Raw genomic sequence first — 19,093 nt, forward strand, 5'->3', positions numbered from 1 at the left:
TGATTGCTTTATGGCACTACACACACACACACAAACACACACAAGCACACACACGCACACACCGACTATAAGATCCAGGCAGTGATGCCCTTATTTTACATGTTCATCGTGGCAGAGCGAGAGGCCACACATTTACAAACACAGAAGCATGCGAACAGGATGTCGACTCCTAAGCATCTTTGAGATGAACTCTCCAATTGACTTTAGTTGTCAAGTCATTTAATGACTGGGATTACTTGCATTGACAAATACACTTCCCAGTCAAAGCAGACAAAGTTACCTGATCATTGTGTGATCAGCAGCCATTATTTTTTAAATCTTCAAAATGATGATGGAAGAGGCTGGCTTGCCTCCCTGACATCAAACATAAAAAAGCATCACTGAGATACACACAGAACCACAATAATAAAAGTCCAGCTGTTGACCTGTCAACATGGAAATGAGCTAAATTAAGCCTGGTTTAAGCTATCATTCCCTGTGTCATTTCTCACATTTGTGATTTTTATGTACATGCATTTTTGTGGTGAGACGTAATAGTCCGGGCTCCTCCTCCTTGTAAACACCATTCATACACTCTGGAGCCACTTAGTTGTATAGTGTGAACTCGACTACAACAATGAGATCATGATTTTATAACCCACATGTTCTGTTTACACTTCTTCCAACCTTGAAGTAAATGGAGACAAAAGATGAGACTGTGGAAGGAGAGAGATCAGACCATAGAGCCACAGGCTCTGCCTTGTTTCCTGCTGTGTACCACTTACAGGCTAAATCCCTCACTGGGCTGCCTACATATGTATGTCAGGTCCACACTTATTAACAAGATGGAAGGGCAAGTAAGATGACCTTCTTTAAAGTGGCGGGTCATGGTTCACGCCCACCAGTCTGGCTGAGAATCCTTATCAGCTGTTACAGTGGCTGATCTTGACCTCTAAGGAAATGAAGAGAGAAACGTCCTCAGAGATCAGCAAAGTGTGACAATAAATGAAATTACAGCCGTTTCGTGTCTCATTACAGCAGATGGTGAAGCCCGTTGTCATGGCAGACACTTTTCCTGAGGACGGTCAACACAAAGCAATGTATTGGGGTAACATCGATGAGATGTCCGCAGACACCTGCATCATGCCAATCACACCGTAGCCCCACCCTAAAGCATAGCCCGGTTCATCATCCATTTGACACTAATTGGCACCGTCAGGCTGTTTTGAAGACCTGAAACTAGCAACTCAGACCGTGAACACTCACTCATCATAATCATAAACCTTCTGAGAGATCCGACTTCGGGATGTCCTGTATGCAACGTCCCATGTCTCACTGTCTCAGGTTCACTCGAATGTAGCATAGATGAGCTCTTCAGCGGTGGCAAAAAAGTAGTTAAAAGTGTCAAACTGAAGTGGGGACCCTCCAGTTTGATTTTGGACAAATCTGTTCTGCAGCACACACACACACATAATCACAATCTAATAGCTTGTTTCATGGCACCTAACATAGGAGCACAGAGGTAATTTAGCAATGGTGCTAACTCACACAAAAGCTTTCCATTTATTTGTCAATTAATGTGCGTTGTCCTCATTCAATAAACTAAACTGAGTTGTCAACGTGTCCAACGCGGGAGCGTCCAAAGGTTAGAAGAGGCTAAATTTAAGAACTGGAGCAACACAAAGAGACAAGATGGTGTCGGTACAAGTAGAGAGGGAGAATAATGGAGCGATAGAGATGTAGAGGTGGGAGGCCTTATCAGAAAAAAACAGCCGCCTTCATCTCCCTACCCTCCAGACACACAAACACACGTGTGCAAGGACCACTGACTGCTAACACAAACGCACACACACACACACACATCCACACCTACATATTCAAACATTAGCACACACTCCAGACAAAACACATCAACACAAACAGAGCGGACACCATCCAACACTGCCCATGTGTCACTGTAACCACCCCCAACCTCCAGCAACGCACACATGCACACGCTCACAGGTGAGTGACAGGTGCCATTTGCACAGACACCCAAGCCCGCCTCCCTTCAAGCTCCCACGGCAATGAATACCATTAGCATCTGATAAAATGTCAGGGGGCATGAACAATTATATCATCACACGACATACACACATTAGTGTACATAAGCAAGTACACACACACACACACACACACACACACAGAGTTAGAAATGTCAGAGGCCTTTGCCCACTTATGTATGTGATGGACAGAGAAGGCAAATGTCAACTGTTCCTCAAAATGGCAGTCGTGTGGGCTGAAAGGCGGCGACTGTGGACCGATACTGCCTGACACATGGACCGCCACTGTGCATGTGAGCTTGTGCATGCGCGGCAGCACACGCTGACATCACTAAATCATCATATACATGAGTAACACAATGAGGCTTGAGTCTGCCTTTCAGTGTCGTCGGAGGAAAGCTTGAACAAAAATGATTTCCGTTCGCAGGATAATTTCATCATTAAAGCCAGAGAAACATCCGCACTGCAGTACAAACAAAACAGGATAAACGGCGAGAGCACATGTTGTCTTAGTTAAGCACTCCTTGACATTCCTCGGCATCTAAGGTCATTTTCGAAAGGAGCACTCGCAGCCCCTCAACCTTTCAGCTCTTTTCCACCGACACGGTGCCAAATTCAAAACAACCCATTTCAGATAATTCTTCGCCATTTCTCAGAAAACACGAGCGACGGCAGCAGCAATGAAGTGGGTTTCGGAAAAAAAACCTTCAAATGCAAGAATGAATAAATAAATTATATCGACTTCCACTACCTGAACCGAGCCCATCAGGACTAAATATTCAAATGATAGTTAGGTTTGTAGCACTCATCAATGTCACTTGAGCTGCCAATAAAATAAAATAAAAAAACATAGCAGACACACACTCCAGTCAAGTGTTTGCAAACACAAATAGAGGTCACTGAAGCCTGCACAACTTTTTCTAATTTGAAAAGAATATTCTTATTACAAAGTTTCTTGCAATATCATGAATGTTTTGGTTATTTTGTTCACAAAATTAGTAGGTGCTGTCGGTCCATTAGTCAGCTAATGGCTTTTCCACATATTTTGTTAGTTTCAATATATTAGTTGACCTCTAGAACTACGTTTCAAATTGTTTTAACAGGTGATAATACTAATACTAACTTGATAATACTAGACATACAGTAAGTTACAGCAAGGGATACCTGCTCAACCAGTGGTCACTCAGTGGTCATCCAGGAACAGCTCCCAAAGAGATGGTGATATTTACCTCACTCTCTCCGTTTTTCAGTATGTCGAAAAACCCTTGGATTATTATGGTCTTTCACCCTCGCCATACTATATTTGTTATTCATTTGTTATTTACACGCTGCATAGCTCCACAGTGCCTCCATGCTTTCCGCCTCTGGCTTACCCGAGGCCATTTTGAAGAGGCAACACCTGTTGCGATTCATCTCTGTGTGATCAGCCCCTGCGGGTTTCTCTTTCTTTGATATCACCTGTTTGTATGTGACTTCTTTATGTGATTCAGCTAAAAGACAGAATTACACTGCTGACATAATCATTTTAAATTTGCAATATCATGACACAAGTATTAGAATATCTCCTGTGACACCCAGCAAGCAGAGGCAGAGAGACGTATTCTTCTTCTTCTTGAGGACAGGCGTGTGAAAGTCTGATGATTGCTGCGTCAGTTATTAGTCGAACTTACCTTTTAAAAACTGCATTTGTGCACAATTTGAAAAATAAATGTTGATAATGGCGCTGGAATCTAAAGAGGAGCTTGATTATAAATGAAGTCAGAAAAACTCTGCAGCCATCTGTCAACAGAGGGGGAGTAAACTTTTCTCTCATTCATCAGCCAAACAGACGGATGGATAGAGAACGAAAGTTGTGTGATCCTTAGCCAAGCCTTTCTCCATCCGCCCTCCAACCCCCTGCACAGAATTCTCAGCAGCAGCCACTGGCAACTCTCGCCCAAGGTCACAGGGACAAAGTCAGGGGTAGAGGAGAAAGAGAGACGGAGAGTAAGACTGTGTGTGCAGTTGAAAGTGTGTAATGTGTGTGTACAGACAGTTGGGGTTTAAGATAAGGTATAAAGGTGTGTGTGTGTTCACGTGAGTGCATTTGTACAAATCACAGCAGGGAATAGGTGGTTTCAAATCGTGTGTGTGTGTATATTTGTGCTGACAAACCCGCAACTTAGTATTCATGACGATAAATAATCAGCTTTTAATCACCGCACTTATGAGCCACAACACACACACACACACACACACACACTCATCTCACCAACCACGGTCCTCAGAAGTGTTTATTCTTTGACCTACCAACTCAACTCATCACACGTAGCATAGCCAATTAGTATCAGATGACACACACACACACACACACACACACACACACACATAAAATGTTGCTGCACACCAGCAGAAGGCACCGCACACACAACACTGCATACAATATGTATATCCAGAGCAGACCACTGGGTGTGTGTTGGCTGTAGAGAGTGATCCATCAGGAGCCCTGCTGCCATGCAGAGGTCAAACCCATCAACCCCGGAGACCATTGCCAGGGCGATACACACACTTCAGCCAAGAACCAATCACAACAGGTCTCACGCTTCACAGTGCACCAAATGTGATCCCGGCAAAGTCAAAGGCACAGTTCGGACTCGTGGCGTTACTTCAGTTCTTCAAAAGTTTCAAGCGGCCTCTCACAAAGCCTTACCATTTTAGATTTTAGTCAGACCAAGAAAATAATTATTTTCATTCCTTAATGTCATTTAAACACATTATTCTGACTAAACTCGAGCTAGTACAGAACCACAGCACGATCCATCTCACCGTCCACCATCACGTAAAGGTCAACAGGAAACTGATTCAATATGCACTAGCTGATAGTGAGCTACAGCACCACCTATGGAGGCGGAGTCAGACATAGACGGCCAATAAATCAATATACTCCTCCGCATGGACAGTATTCTCGGGCTTGGTAAGTTGTCTTCACTGTAGACTCTCATTTTACTTCTCCTCTGGTCCAGATATTTTTGAGAGGAGAAGTGAGGCTTTTTGGATCTAGAATCATTCAGTCTGAATCATCCTCTGCTGGCTCTAAGTGCATGTTATAGTGACTTAAAGGTGACATTTTCATTAGGCTTTAAATCCTCGCCATCTCAGGCTATTTTATCCAGTTATACTGTCATTTATCATCTATTTCTGTTATTTACTGATCTACAAGAAGCAATAACTGGACTCTAAGTATGCTCACAACAGTAATTTCTAGCAGTTCACAGAGTTTTTGATTGATTTTATCACAACATATTGGCTCAGAATGCTTGTTAGAGCATGTGTAGTTATTTTTGTTATATGATATAAATGACCGACTTGTAGACAGAGATTTTTCTCTAAAAATAAAACTCCTTTAAATAAATTATTGGCAGTAGTTTAATGAATTCATTCTCAACCAATGTTTGCATACCAACCCACCACAGCTGAAAATGTATTTTTATATTGTGATCGCAGATCGGAGCTGCCTAAAATGTGTGCCAAAGTTGGCAAGGTCTAATTTGGCCAGCCATATGTGGTACAATTTTACATAATAATACAATAATAAAGGGTATTTAAATTTTGGACTGTGGCCCATCATTTATTATAGACCCTTAAGGAAAAAGGTTGGGGTACCCTTGTACTATAAGGAAATAAATCATTTCAGAATATTCACATCAACGCAGAATGTTCAGTTAACAGCGAAAATAAATGGTTAAATAACTGAATATTCCAACATGTTGTTTACAACTCGTCTGACAACATATACAATAAAATATACCATAAATATACTGCATGCTTGCAAGTACTTTGATGAAAATGCAAAGAACTGGAAGAAAACATTAAGATTCCTCTTCCCAGCTCCCATTCATCCCTTCACATTTCACCCCCCTCACCCACTCCTGCTTTAAACACATCCTTCATTGTGCATCACATACTTATTCAACTCTTTGTTGCACGGCCCCCATTACTTTCTCCTTCCCCTCTCCTCTCCCTCCTCTTTTCCTCCTTGCTGCCTTTGGGTAACCATTTGTCAATGTAGTGCAAGTGTCTCAGGTAAAGATATGCAGATGAGCTCACACTCGTTTGCATAACGAGCTCTTATTTGCCAGTCTAATTATCGCAGCATGCCGAGGCCGTCCCAGCACTGCCCTCAGGGTTCATTAGTAGGGTTCGTTAAAAGGTTAGCTAATCGCTTCCTCCCTCTTTACAAACAGCGGAGCCTGGAGATTGAGAAACGACTCCTGGTAAGTACACAGTGATGTTGGTTTTAAAGAAGACACACAGTGTCCTCCTCAGCACATCACTCACACACATGAAATGATCTGAAAGAAAACTGCTTTTTTTGTTCCCTTTTACATTTCCTACATGTTTGTCTAAGGAAAAATATGTGGCCTCACTGAGATGCAGATAAAACTGAAAGCCACCAAGACCTTGATTGAGAACGCAGTAGTTCGGTGATGGACTGTACCCTGGCTAAGTCATGCAGTTTCAGTCAACACCACATTTTCTTAAATCACTGAAGAAAGTTCATGTTCGAGAAGTGAAAGAGACCTTGACTTTTGGCCACCTGAACAAACACTTTTGACAAACTTAAAGGTCCCATCAAGCAAATTCAGCATTTCTCGTCTTTACACATCATACGTGATAGAAAATAGTGTCTGAGAACAAGTGAAAAAATGACATGGAGTAAAGAAATGTAATAGTCTTTTCAAAACATCCTCTTCAAACACAGTGTCGATATAAACATTTTCTGAATAACTACTAATAGTAAATAACTTCTAATATTTAGAAGTTATTTACCATCTATCTTTTCCTTGTTGGGTGACTACAATATGCATCTTATCTCAATCTTAATTGCTCATATTAGTAGAAATAGATGTGGGTTAATGAAGACAGGATCATTGGATGCTCTAACTCAGAGGTCTCAAACTTCTGCACATGCAGCCCTAAGATTATTTGTGTATGTTTTTCCATCATAAATACTGTATGTTTATATTGGGAACTATAAATGGTTCCATGTCAAAACAACCTATATATTTGTTTTGAAATTCTGTCATCATAAATATTATTATTTCAGTATCTTTTCCTCAAAATGTCTACAGCACTTTTAGTAGTTAATACAACAGTACATATTTGACCATTTATTTTGACCAATCAGTTTATTAGACACACTGAAATGTGTACATATTACAACATTCTTGTATTGTTTGTGTTGCAGAGGCGAGAAAAATGACACAGATAAATGTATTTTACTGATTCCAAAACTGGGAAATTGTTGCGTTGCAGTCGTTTGTTTTAATTCAATTCATCAGCTAAGAAAGAGCAGTCAGGTTCTAGTTTTCAACAGTTGCAGCCTGTATTTTCATCAATAAGCAGACTGTGCTTTTTTTTACTGTTCTTAAGTGAGCAACAAAGTCAAACAACTGTCTGTTTTTGTGAGCAGCATTGTAATTAAATTACTGTGTGCTGACTGTTGCCACTTGAGCATCTGAGCCTCCCCCTCCACCTCCCCGGCCTCTTGCATGGACTTGAGGATCGATGCCCAAAACCCTAACACCCGTCTTCTTTTGACAGACAGAGCGCAGCCAAGCTGAGCATGTTAAACATTATGTAGATGGAGTCCTCCAGTGAGTGGGAGCTTTGTAAATAGTGGAAATCTCCAATTTATTGCAGCCCTACAGGCGAAGGCCAGCACAGGATGAAATGTTACATCTCTCGCTGTCTCTAACCCTCATGCTCCAGATTTTCTTTCCTTCAAATATTCATCCCTTCTTTTGTTTATCTACAGTTAAACAGTTTATTTGTCTTCTTTCTCAGGGCCTGTCATTTGTTCATCACTGCTCCCTCTCTCCTTTCTCCCCCTTCTCGGTTTTACACTTCTTTTCCCTCTTCCTTCTGCGGCCCAAACTCTCATTTCACACTGCTACTTTTTCATCCCCTTTTTTATCTCACTCTCTCATCTCTTGATCCCACTTTTTACGACACACAGATCATGGCCTCGTCTGGCCTTTTAATGTATCTCTCTCTCTCTCTCTCTTTCTCCCTCTCTCTCTCTCAGACTGAAGCTAATGTCATCACGCGTTGATCATTCAGAGCTCATGCTCCCCAATCTATATAAATATATAAAAGTGTAAAATTGAACAAAACAAAAACACCTGTAATTTAACATAGGCTCACACGAAGACCATGAAAGCAGAGGTGATCACTCTATATATGTATAAATGGTCAAATATGCACTGTTGTATTTCACTTTAAAATGTCATTACGTAGAGTGTGCTGAAACACAATCAATTATATAACTAGCTTGTTCAGAATCAGCTGTTTATCTCTCCCCGAGCAGCATGGTGCAGCTTCGGTCTCCCTCGAGACGGTGATTGGGTAAATGCAGCAAAATCATCCTTTCCAGGGAGGAAGTGTCTGAAAGGCAGAACCACTTTTTGATTGACATCATTATAGAAATAAAGAATACCACGTTCTGCGTCAGTTCCATGTGGATTTTGTAATTGAAACTCAGAAATAAAATAGCAGCCTGTTGTGTGTTATTTGCTGGGCGACATAGCTCATTTCCATTTGTAGATAGGCTACCGTAGACTGTAAATGTAAGCACTATCATAGCATTAACTTGTTTCAGTTTTACACAATTATCGTGTTTCCTTGCTCCGATTATTAAGTTTTCCATTTTTATTTCTGTAGAAATAACTGGGCCTGAAATTAGCTTCACGAAAGACACTGCATGTCAAGTGTATGCTGTTTGCATGTCAAGTTTGTTTGTGTCCTCCATTTTCACAGCAAGACACAACGTCAATGTCTTATTTTTCTGATGGATTCAAAGTGGATCTGAGTCCAAGATGCACTCAAAGCACCCCCTGCTGGAGCACAGCGTCATTATTCCAGATGTCTTTGTCGGCTCAGGTGCTCAATGTTGGTGGTTGAACTTTTCCCACTCACATTCCAACTGATATCCAAATTCCAAATAAAGAGCAATCGCCCTAAAACAAGAATTGTAAACTTCTGCAGTTCCCATTGTGTCTTTTTACATCCCCTGAGTCCTCCTTTATCTGTTTCTACAAAACTAAGTTGTTGGTTTTTTTTTAAATCTAAACTCAAGACATTATCATAATAATGTCCTCTGTTTGTTTCTGAATGTCAAAAAGTATGGATGCTTTTCGTTTTCTTGTTTTCATACTTGCACTGGTAGTCCATTCATTTGTATTTCAATCACATGTTCAATGGCATTTATCTCCCTGCTAATTTACCGTTAATCCCTTGCACGTGCAGAAACACAGCATCCAAGTTTCACCCTGTATCTCTGTATCACCTCTCCCTATCGTCATCTAAATAAGGAGCTCACTTGAACTCTTCACTGTACATAAACTCGGATCATTTGTGTACACACGTCAATATACTGTATATATACATCCTGTTGTCTCGTAGTATACAGTTGATTTTGCTCCCACTGTCTCCCAAGGACAGGAATGAAACAACAGAGAGACTAATTGATTTCCGTGTGTGTCTAAAGTGAATGTCGCACCTCACTAACAATGCTTTCTTGCTTTTTCCCCTTTTCTTTTTTTCTTTTTTTCTCTTGCCCTCGTGCGGTTTCAGGTTTGAAATCAATTTGGCTGAGATGAGAGTTTTCAATTTCATTAGCTTGATCAAATGGAGTGCTGTTAACAGGCGGCGGTAATAGAAAATCATTTAGGCTGAGCAGCTCACACACTCTCGAAGGACTGGTTAAGAGCCGCTCAGAGAGAGGGAGAGGTGGTGATGGAGAGAAGGAGGGCAGGGGGAAGAAACTAAAGGAGAAGAAGATGACAGGTGGAAAACTATTGACAAAGCACAGTGATGGGGGGAAAAAGGTGATACAGTATGTGAAGAAAATGTGGGGAAGAAAAAGAGGAGAGGGAGAAGGAGGTACCATGGTAGGATAATAAGCATAATAAGAAAGATATGCATACTAGAGGAAAAAAAACACTTTGGAGACAAACTAAAAAAGTGGAAAAGGACAGAAAGAAACAAAGATTGGTGTGGGAATGATTCAATCAGCAACAATGTCACAATAAAAGCCTGAGAAGGAGCAGAATGGAAACAAGAGTGAAGAAGAATAACAAAGGCATCTCTTTATCTTGTTTGTCTGCTAAGTACTGGCCCATTAAACCTCTATTATCCCTCCTCAGATGATTGTGAAAAAAACGCTATGATGAAAGAATTAAATAATCTATTAGCCATCAAAGAAAAACCCTCAGCAGACTGACATCTTAATATCACCACTTTGATGAGGAGAAATAGCAATTCAGTCATACATTAATGTGTGAAAGGAACACAGCAGCCCAAAGGAATTTAGCGTATAGAGCTGAAACACAACTTGCTTTAAGACATTTAACAATGTATATAATTTTCTTTTCTTTTTATCTTCAAATATGAGAAATACTTTTTCAGTATCAGCGTGCGTTTGGAAATTCTGAACTGCTGCAGCTTTGTTTAAATGTTGTTTATTTGCCCATTGAGTTGACATTTGGATTTTATATTTAATGGTGTTTGTAGAAATTGCTTACACTTTTTTGGTTACATACACTTTAACATTGAGTACATGCAACATTTTGCAGTCAACAGTCAGAATTGGTATAGCTTAGGCTACGCAATAGCAGATTACCATCCATGTACAATTAATTAATGTACAACTAAATGCGAACATCTCATGCTAATGAGTCACGGCGTCATGTTGGTGATGACTGGTCATTCAGTTTCTCACTGTGTGGCCAGTCATTGGACTGAAGTTAATATGAACTCAAACTTAAACCCTTAGACATGGCCTTTAGACCGACGGTAGCACACACACACACACACAATTAGTGTGGCTATTCATGCTAATCTTATGGAAAATAGCTTGCTTATTAGAAAGACCCTTCAGCCCCTCAACAGGCCTTTGATTTTGATCTCCAACTGTTTCATGGTCATAAAGTATACACACACACACACACACACACACAGGATTTACAGAAGCAGTTGGGGTATTCACAATCACTAAGACTAATCAGTTGACATTTAGAAACTGACTGTGGATTATATTACAGGAGGAACATGATGAAAACAGCAGAGCAGGATATGAGATTTTAAGAGAAAAAAATCAAATGTTGAGTTAATAAAATGGAAGTCTAAAGAAATTAATTACACAAAAACCCACCCTGTCGGTCTTTAACCTTAAGATCCTCCACTAATAAGTTCTTAGAGTTCTTTTCGTTAAAGTCTGAATATAACTGTGTTTAGTGCCATATGGTTCTCTCTGTCTCTCAATTCAGGGTCTGGAGGGTCTTCTCTTGATGCAGCATACGTGGACAAAGTCACAATTTTTCATCATCAGATGCAAGAGAGCTGCAAGGAGCAACTGAAGAGCACAACTACACACGATGACGTGAGTAACCTAACTTTAGGTAAAAGTGACCATTCTTTCTTGCCGTTTCTGGTGCTCAGAACATTTTGCAACCATGGCCTTCAAACCAGAGCAAAACAAGGTCACGTTTGTTTGGGAGTAGTGATTGAAACAAGCCGTGTTGCTCCGCTGTGACGCATTTTGCTATCACTGAGTCAAAGACAAAGTGAGTAGATCTAGTGGAATCTAGATTTCCAAAATTCTATAACACTCTATACAATTAGAATCAAAAAAAAAAAGAGAGCGTGACAGAGTTCAAGCAACTGCACAGTCACTTCCTAAGGAGGCATCAACGTATATTCATAACTATTAAACAAGTGAGAAGCAGGCAATAGGAGTAACCTCCTGATGGTCATTCAACTGCAAGCATTTCAACAATGACGTTACTGTCTGAGCCAAGAAACGACATCTATTTTTATAAACAGATAATATTCTCAACCTCACACTCAGACTCTTGACTTTTAATTTGGAGGATCTGAAGGTTTACAACTCTCATTCTCACAAAAGATGAACACACACACACACACAAACATAACTCGAGATTTTCAAGGTCCAAATGCATAATGATTCGTAGATGAAGTAATGCTTCTAGTGACCAGATGAAGACTATTTTTTTTTTTTACTTTGCACTGGTGGCTATAGAGCACTGGCGGTGACCCCACACACACACACACACATGGCCTTGTTGTTGTCATGACAAAATACAACGGGCACAAAAGTCAACACTGAAAAGAGCTAAAAAATTTCATGAGTGGGGAAAAGTGACGCAGGGAGTGAAAAGTGTTTCATGTCCACCCACTTGTATTTTTCAGTGTCTCTGTGACCTTCTCTCTCCCGCTCACTCTCTCCCTCTCACTCGCTGCTCAGGCCAATCACTGTGGACCATGTGACTGTGCTTATGTGTGGCACAACCAGGAGGAAAGCGCTTCACACTGGAGGGGTGTGATTTCTGTTGTGTTCCATCAACAAAATAAATGTCAAAAATGCAGCGTTTCCACCAATAAGTGCTGTAACTGTTTTAGGAAACAAGCAGAGGAGGTGTGTGTGTGTGTGTGTGTGTGTGTGTGTGTGTGTGCGTGCATTTTTGTCAGTGATTTTACGTCAGTAATTATTAATGCGTCAGTAATTATTAATGCTCTGTGTTGCATGAATAATGATGCATAGTGTTGACATTCTGCTACAGGTTAGCAGTGGCGTGCAGGATGCATTCAAGCATGTGAGCGGGGAAATGCACACGCGCACACACACACACACACACAAAGAGACAAACAACCTCGGCTCCTTTTTCAGAGGTGCATTGCTAGAATAGCCAAGTGGCAGTTTGTTGGCATCGACCTTCTTGATTTGTGCAGTGACATGCTGTATGTCGGCTATAAGAAAAACATTACATTTCTAGAAATAATACATGAAAAAACACAGTAACAGTACAAACACGCACACACACAGACACATTTGCACTATAAGGACGATATGAATCCTGCGATAAAGTAAGACAAACAAGTGAAAGAGAGACACAGAGCAACATTGGTGTTAAACAGCTGTAGAAGACCATTAGAGGGGGAGAGAGAGAGAGAGAGAGGTGGGGACAGCGGGTGTGTTGTGTTCAAAGTGGAAAGTCAAAAATTTGAACTCCCCAAAGTCGGATTTCCAATTCAGAGTGAGAAAAAGGCAATTGCTCGTTTGTCATTTCTTTCTTCAGAACTTGCATTTCTTTTTAAATTCTAGAATACGCCTTTTGGTATTCAGGTGAACAAATTGGTTTTGTTGCCTAAACTGTGCAAAGGTGAGACAGAAAGCTGAACTAAAAATACAGAAACAAATGAAAGTTAAATATTCTGACAGTGTTTGCTCAGAGACATGGGTCTCTTGGTCACCACGGTCACTAAGTGTAGGGGAAATCTTTTCAGTATCCCAACACAGCAATTGATCCAGTCAGGAGCGAGAGCTCAGTGCTCTCTGCTTGTTCGGTTAGACTGTGAGTAAATAAATACACAGCACAGCACACTGTTCATGAGCTGACGTATGAAGGTGGAGGGGGCCGCTAACAGCAGCTTTAACAAAATCAGGCAATAAATAAAGAACCTGATCTTTATGTTATCTCAACTTCTCCCATCGTCCCTGGCTACTATTGGATGATACCAGCTGTCAGTCACACTGGTGTCCACTCTGATGACGCACCAGGATTTATCATCTATTTTTTTTTTCTAAATGGGAGCATCTATATATATATATATATATATATATACATATATATATATACATATACATGTTTAATGTATATTCTATGGGTGATTCCCTGCTCCAAATTCAGAGGTAAATGGAAAGCAGTGTGACAAAATGCAAGAAAGAAAAAGATGCTACAGGCCATAACAACTTCAAAGAGCTGACAAAAGGTAAACACAGTCCCTGGAAGAGAAGAGAAGAGAAGAGAAGAGAAAGAGAGAGAGAGAGAAGAGAGAGAGAGAGAGAGAGAGAGAGAGAGAGAGAGGAGAGAGAGAGAGAGGAGAGAGAGAGAGAGAGGAGAGAGAGAGAAAGAGAGAGAGAAGAAAAGATAAGAGGAGAGAAGAAGAAAAGATAAGAGGAGAAGAGAAGAGAAGAGAAGAGAAGAGAAGAGAAGAGGAGAGGAGAGAAGAGCAGAGGAGAGAAGAGAAGGCTTTCATTTTTTTGGTTACTCTGTTGTTTTACCAAGCACAGCTGTTTTCCGGTGTGTCGCCTCTCCTGCTCTTTTCCTCTTTGGTCTCCTGCTGCTGTGCCATGCGCCATGCCTACCGCCACTCTCCATCGTGCACAGTGCAGCGTCTAACTGCTCAGTGTGCCGTGAGTGATCGCAGCTGATTAAAAACCCACAAGCATGCACACAAACACGGACCGCACTCAGGAGAGCATGATACTAATGCTCTCGGACTGTCATATGTGTGGTAAATGGAGGCATACAAACTGCACTCGGCTTCAAAACCCAAAAGTATCTGTCAGCTTTCTTCAACTGATGCTGCTTTTGCCTTTTTTCCTCCCGGGAGGCAGTGGGTGGTGGCATTACATGACCTGAATTCAGCTTTGAATAGCCATGCTGCAAAGCCATACACTCTGAATAAAAGCATAAACTTCAGTGGAGCTTGTAAGACTGATTAGATTATGTTGTACAAGTTTTACAAGCCACGTACCACAATTCAGGTCCATAAAAGCGGCAATGAAGTCGGTGCTTCTCGGACAGAAAAGATCTTGACCTTTAGTCTCCCTTTATGTTTCTCTCAATAATGCATGAGTGAATAATCTTTAATTCAACTTTTAAACGTTGACTAGTGAGGTTATCACATAGGCGTCATTTGGCCTCGGTGTCCAAGGATACGAACTCAAATGTTTTATGAGTCGTTATGTGTCATTCTTGACAAAAACCATGTCACTTAAGCAGCACATCCTCTACTTGAGTTCAAATATGATCTTAACATTGTTTTGGATTTGAATAAAATGAATAAATTCTCAATTTCTTTTTGTTTTTTTTGTGGTCAAAAGATGCAAAAGTAAGGCCTCCGGAGGATCAAAATATACAGTTGGTTTCATTTTTCTATCACCATTACACACAGTGTGATCACTTTTAATATCATAATGACGATATAGATTTGGGGGGGATTCAGCTTTTATTTAATTATTTATTTCCCGCAAAGTCAAAGATGAATTGAATTGTGCCCAAACTTTGGCACGCTATTCTTTTAACACTCAAACAGCTTAATTAAAAAGTCTCAGTAAGGCACACACATGTATTGTAAATGTAAATGTATGCACTTTAAAAGTCCAAATCCAAAAATTAAAAACCACATATCTACCGAACAAATGAACGGCCGCACACTCAGGTGCAGCCGTGTATTCACAACAAGCTCGGGTTCGTGAAGGTTGGGACTCTGCAGTCACAAGTCATCGCTTTACGTACGTTCACAGCTACTTTATGTCCTCAACATGGGATTTTCTCCATGGAACAGCAGCGAGGGATGCAGGAGATGTCAATGAATACTAAGGAGAGAGTGTGAAGGGGACGAGGTGAGATGATGATGGATGTAATCAGGGCACAAACTCCACCGATTACACTGCAGTAAGTGATAAATAGCAAAACAGTGCTGATTGATGTACATCTGCTGCTGCACTGAATATTGGCTGATGTGTTGTGCAAACTGTCGGTTTATATAGAATAATGAGAATTGATGAGTATCTCTTCTGAATGGGACGCTGCATTCAATGTTTGGTTTTTGTGGTGTGTTTGGATAAGTTTGTTTATTTTATACACTTTGCATGTTTAGGACCTGGTCAGGACTTATGTCACAGGATTAATGTGTCAGCATGAAATGATGGACTACGTCAGTTTGCCACAATGACACAGATGTGCAGTGATGTCTGCAGTAATGTCAAGGTCTAATGGAAAATGTGAAACAATTGATTGAGAACCCACACTGTATGTACCTGACCAAAATGATTGTCCTATGTCTTCTTTCCACTTCGTTTTACTGTGAAAATATGTAGTTTGTTGTACTATGAAATATTAAGAGCCCTTAAAGGGCATGACAGTTTTAATCTTTCAGATTATTGTAAGAGGAAGCTCGTCTCTAAACTCCAGGTGCACCCGGGGCGCACGGGTGGGTTCTCACCCTCTGTCCAACCCGACTGATCGAGTCTCAGATGGCACCGGTTAACGCGCATCTGTCACCTGAGCTCCAGCTCAGGCGTTTACTTAATATTCCGCGCGCAGCACGCACGCACGCACGGACACAAGAGGTGTCAAGGTGAATATGAGCCAATCGATAGTCACTGCATTGCCTAATTTAAATTTCCTGCAGTTTGGAAACGTTGGTACAGTCCGCGCTAACCATAAAGTCACAACCTGCTGTGTTTGGCATTTTTTTTTTTAGAGACACGACGCTGCCACGTTGCTTCAAACTGTGTGGCGACATTCAACAAACTTGACTCATGTCATCTGTTGAGTCTGGTATTTGTTGGTACCAGATCCAAATAAGTATGTAATAATAATCATAATAATCATAAATAAGTAATAAAAAAGTGCAACCTAAAGATTCCATATTATCAGACGACATAACGCAAACGATATTCAACAAGAATATATATATATATATATATATATATATATATATATATATATATATATATATAATAAAATGGACATATTCAGTCAGTTTGCTTGTTTGACGTCTAAAACAGGATAACAAGTTTGTAATTCTTACCTTCCCACAGGAAAAGCAGGAGCAGTGTCTTCCAGAGGCAACATCGCTCCAGAGCGCGTCCTCTTCTCCACGTCGCCTCCATCCCTCCTGTTTTTATAAACCACCGGGATTGTTCACACAGATGAAAAAGTGTTATTCTTATTCTTATTTGATTTATTTGATTTGTTCTTCCCACAGGCAGATCACTACCGCGTCGGTGCCATCAATAATCTCATTTTGAGCAAATTGCGCTCCCACGGTGGCTGACCTAAGACACGGCGCAAACTAAAAATCCTCCATGAGTCCGTCATAAAGGGCAAACATTGTGGGAGGGGGAATCCAAGGCAGGTAAACTTTTTTTTTTTACAAAACCCGTTCGGAAATTAAATAAAAGTATGAGCTTCAAGCTCGAACCGAGGAATAAAGCCGCTCTCCACCGGTGCGCTCTCCTGCTTTTATTTATCCAAACGGGACGGGTGAAGCAGAGCAAAACTCACTGTCTCTCCTTTTATCACATTTGTCCTTCTTCCAAAGTTCTAAGTACTCATTCAGTGATGTTTGAAAAGTCCACTTCGGGAGCGGTTTGGAAACAAAAACCCAGGAAAACTGTCTCTTAAGGCGCATGAATTCAATAAAATCCAAATGAGCTCCGTCCGCTCCTCCTTTTGCACCTTCCTCCCTCTGTCTATCCTCCTCTCTTCTGCCAGTTCTGCGTGTGCGGATCTGGATTCAACTTAAGAGGACGTATGTAGGCTACTCGTCCGTGGGATGGAGAGAGGAGAGGACAGAGGAGGTGGAAGAGTCGGATGATGAGGGCGGGGTTTGAGGATTTGAGTGTCAGTTGAGCAACCAATGAAGAGTCTTGGTATTCATTCAGTCATTCTCTCTCTATCTCTATCTTATTTCTCTCTCTTTCTCTCTCTGTTCTTTCATAATTTCAGGTTAATTTTTATTATTAAGTTTTCCCACGATCATACCAACTGTAAAACAAATTGTATTGTTATCATTTATATTAGAATATGTAGAGGAAATAAATACTCAAACTTACCGTGCGCGTGTGTGTGTGTGTGTGTGTGCGCGCGCGCGCGCGTGTCCACTCAGGTGTTGTTCATCCTTTCAGCGTCTGCATTATTCATAGCGAGACACACGCTACACCTGTTCTCTGTAATCAATAGACTCCAACTTCCCACGAGGTCGCGTGCACGCGCTCGCACACACTGCAAGTTTTCATTACCAAGTGCAACACATCACACGTGGCACTTCATTTGTGCGCGCGCGCGCGCTCGTGTCTTTCCTCAGCCAAATGTGAAGACGCTAAAGAGATGACACTGTGACTTATTGAATTGCAAATGAGTGGGTCGGTGGAGGAATATGAGTGTTTCCGGAGACGTGAGCCCCGTCGCCTCTCCGCCTGTCTGACTTAACAGCCTCCCACCGGAGGCCAGGAAGGAGCGACAGCACCCCCTAGTGTTACAAAGAAGACAATCTATAGTGGCGTTCACATAAGAAGACCTCCCTGTACACCCGTCCCTCATCTGTCCTACATTTACATGAGAAAGACTTGTGATTTATATTCATCTCCAACATCATCCCCCATCACTTCTCTTCTTCCTCCATGTGGACTCTCTGAAAATGCCATTTTCCCACTTGTCCTCTTCTGTTGCTCCCTCACATCCCCACACACACACACACACACACACACACACTCACATGTCCCTGACCTCCCCAGTCACTTCTATTAAGTGCAGACTGCCATTACCCGTCCTCCGACATTACAGAGCAAGAACTCATATCAGTGGATTTAACATATCATTCTAAGTTCCGCTCAGCCAGTTGCATCCATCCCTGTGAATTTAAACTTGAAACTGTTTTTACTGAACACTTTCTCTTGCGGCCTCAGTGAGACATCTGTTCAGTGAGCATGCAGTAAAAACAAACAGGGCTGCAAATAACACTTTATTTGAATTATTGATTAATCTGTTAATTTTATTCTCACTGGGTTTGTTTGGTCCATAAAATGTCATCAAATAATAATACTAATAAAAAGACTTCGATGTTTTCCAAACGTCAAAACTATGTCTTTAAATGTCTAATTTTGTCCGCAAACCAAATGTGTTTAGATTACTATCAGAGAGACAATGAAACCAGAAACATTCACATTTGAGAGGCTGAAATCAGACAATTTGTAATGCTGAAACTGATTACCCTCATTCATTCATTCGTTCATTCATTCATCTTCTACTGCTTTGTCCTCCACATGAGAGTCACTGGTCAATCCCAGCTGACATAGGGCTGAACGTGGGGTACACCCTGGACATGTCCAAAGAAAATCAACAACACAATTCAATACTTTTCCATTTGTTTTTGTCTACAATGTGAGATATAAGGCTGTGCAAGTTAAACATAACATCCATTATGTAAATTGGGTT

At 41.0% G+C, this 19,093-nt stretch overlaps 1 protein-coding gene across 1 annotated transcript in view; it reads right to left on the reverse strand.

The window, feature by feature from the left end:
- The window catches only part of si:dkey-215k6.1 (transmembrane protein 132D), a 252,999-nt gene extending 235,976 nt beyond the window's left edge, over window positions 1-17,023 (reverse strand). The window contains exon 1 of the mRNA XM_044027111.1: window positions 16,686-17,023. Coding sequence (XP_043883046.1) covers window positions 16,686-16,767 — 82 coding nt within the window. The 5' untranslated portion in view covers window positions 16,768-17,023. The remainder of the gene's footprint in view (window positions 1-16,685) is intronic.
- Window positions 17,024-19,093: the final 2,070 nt, after the last annotated feature.

The sequence above is a fragment of the Solea senegalensis genome, linkage group LG5 (assembly GCF_019176455.1).
Source record: "Solea senegalensis isolate Sse05_10M linkage group LG5, IFAPA_SoseM_1, whole genome shotgun sequence".
In the NCBI taxonomy this organism is placed as follows: domain Eukaryota; kingdom Metazoa; phylum Chordata; class Actinopteri; order Pleuronectiformes; family Soleidae; genus Solea; species Solea senegalensis.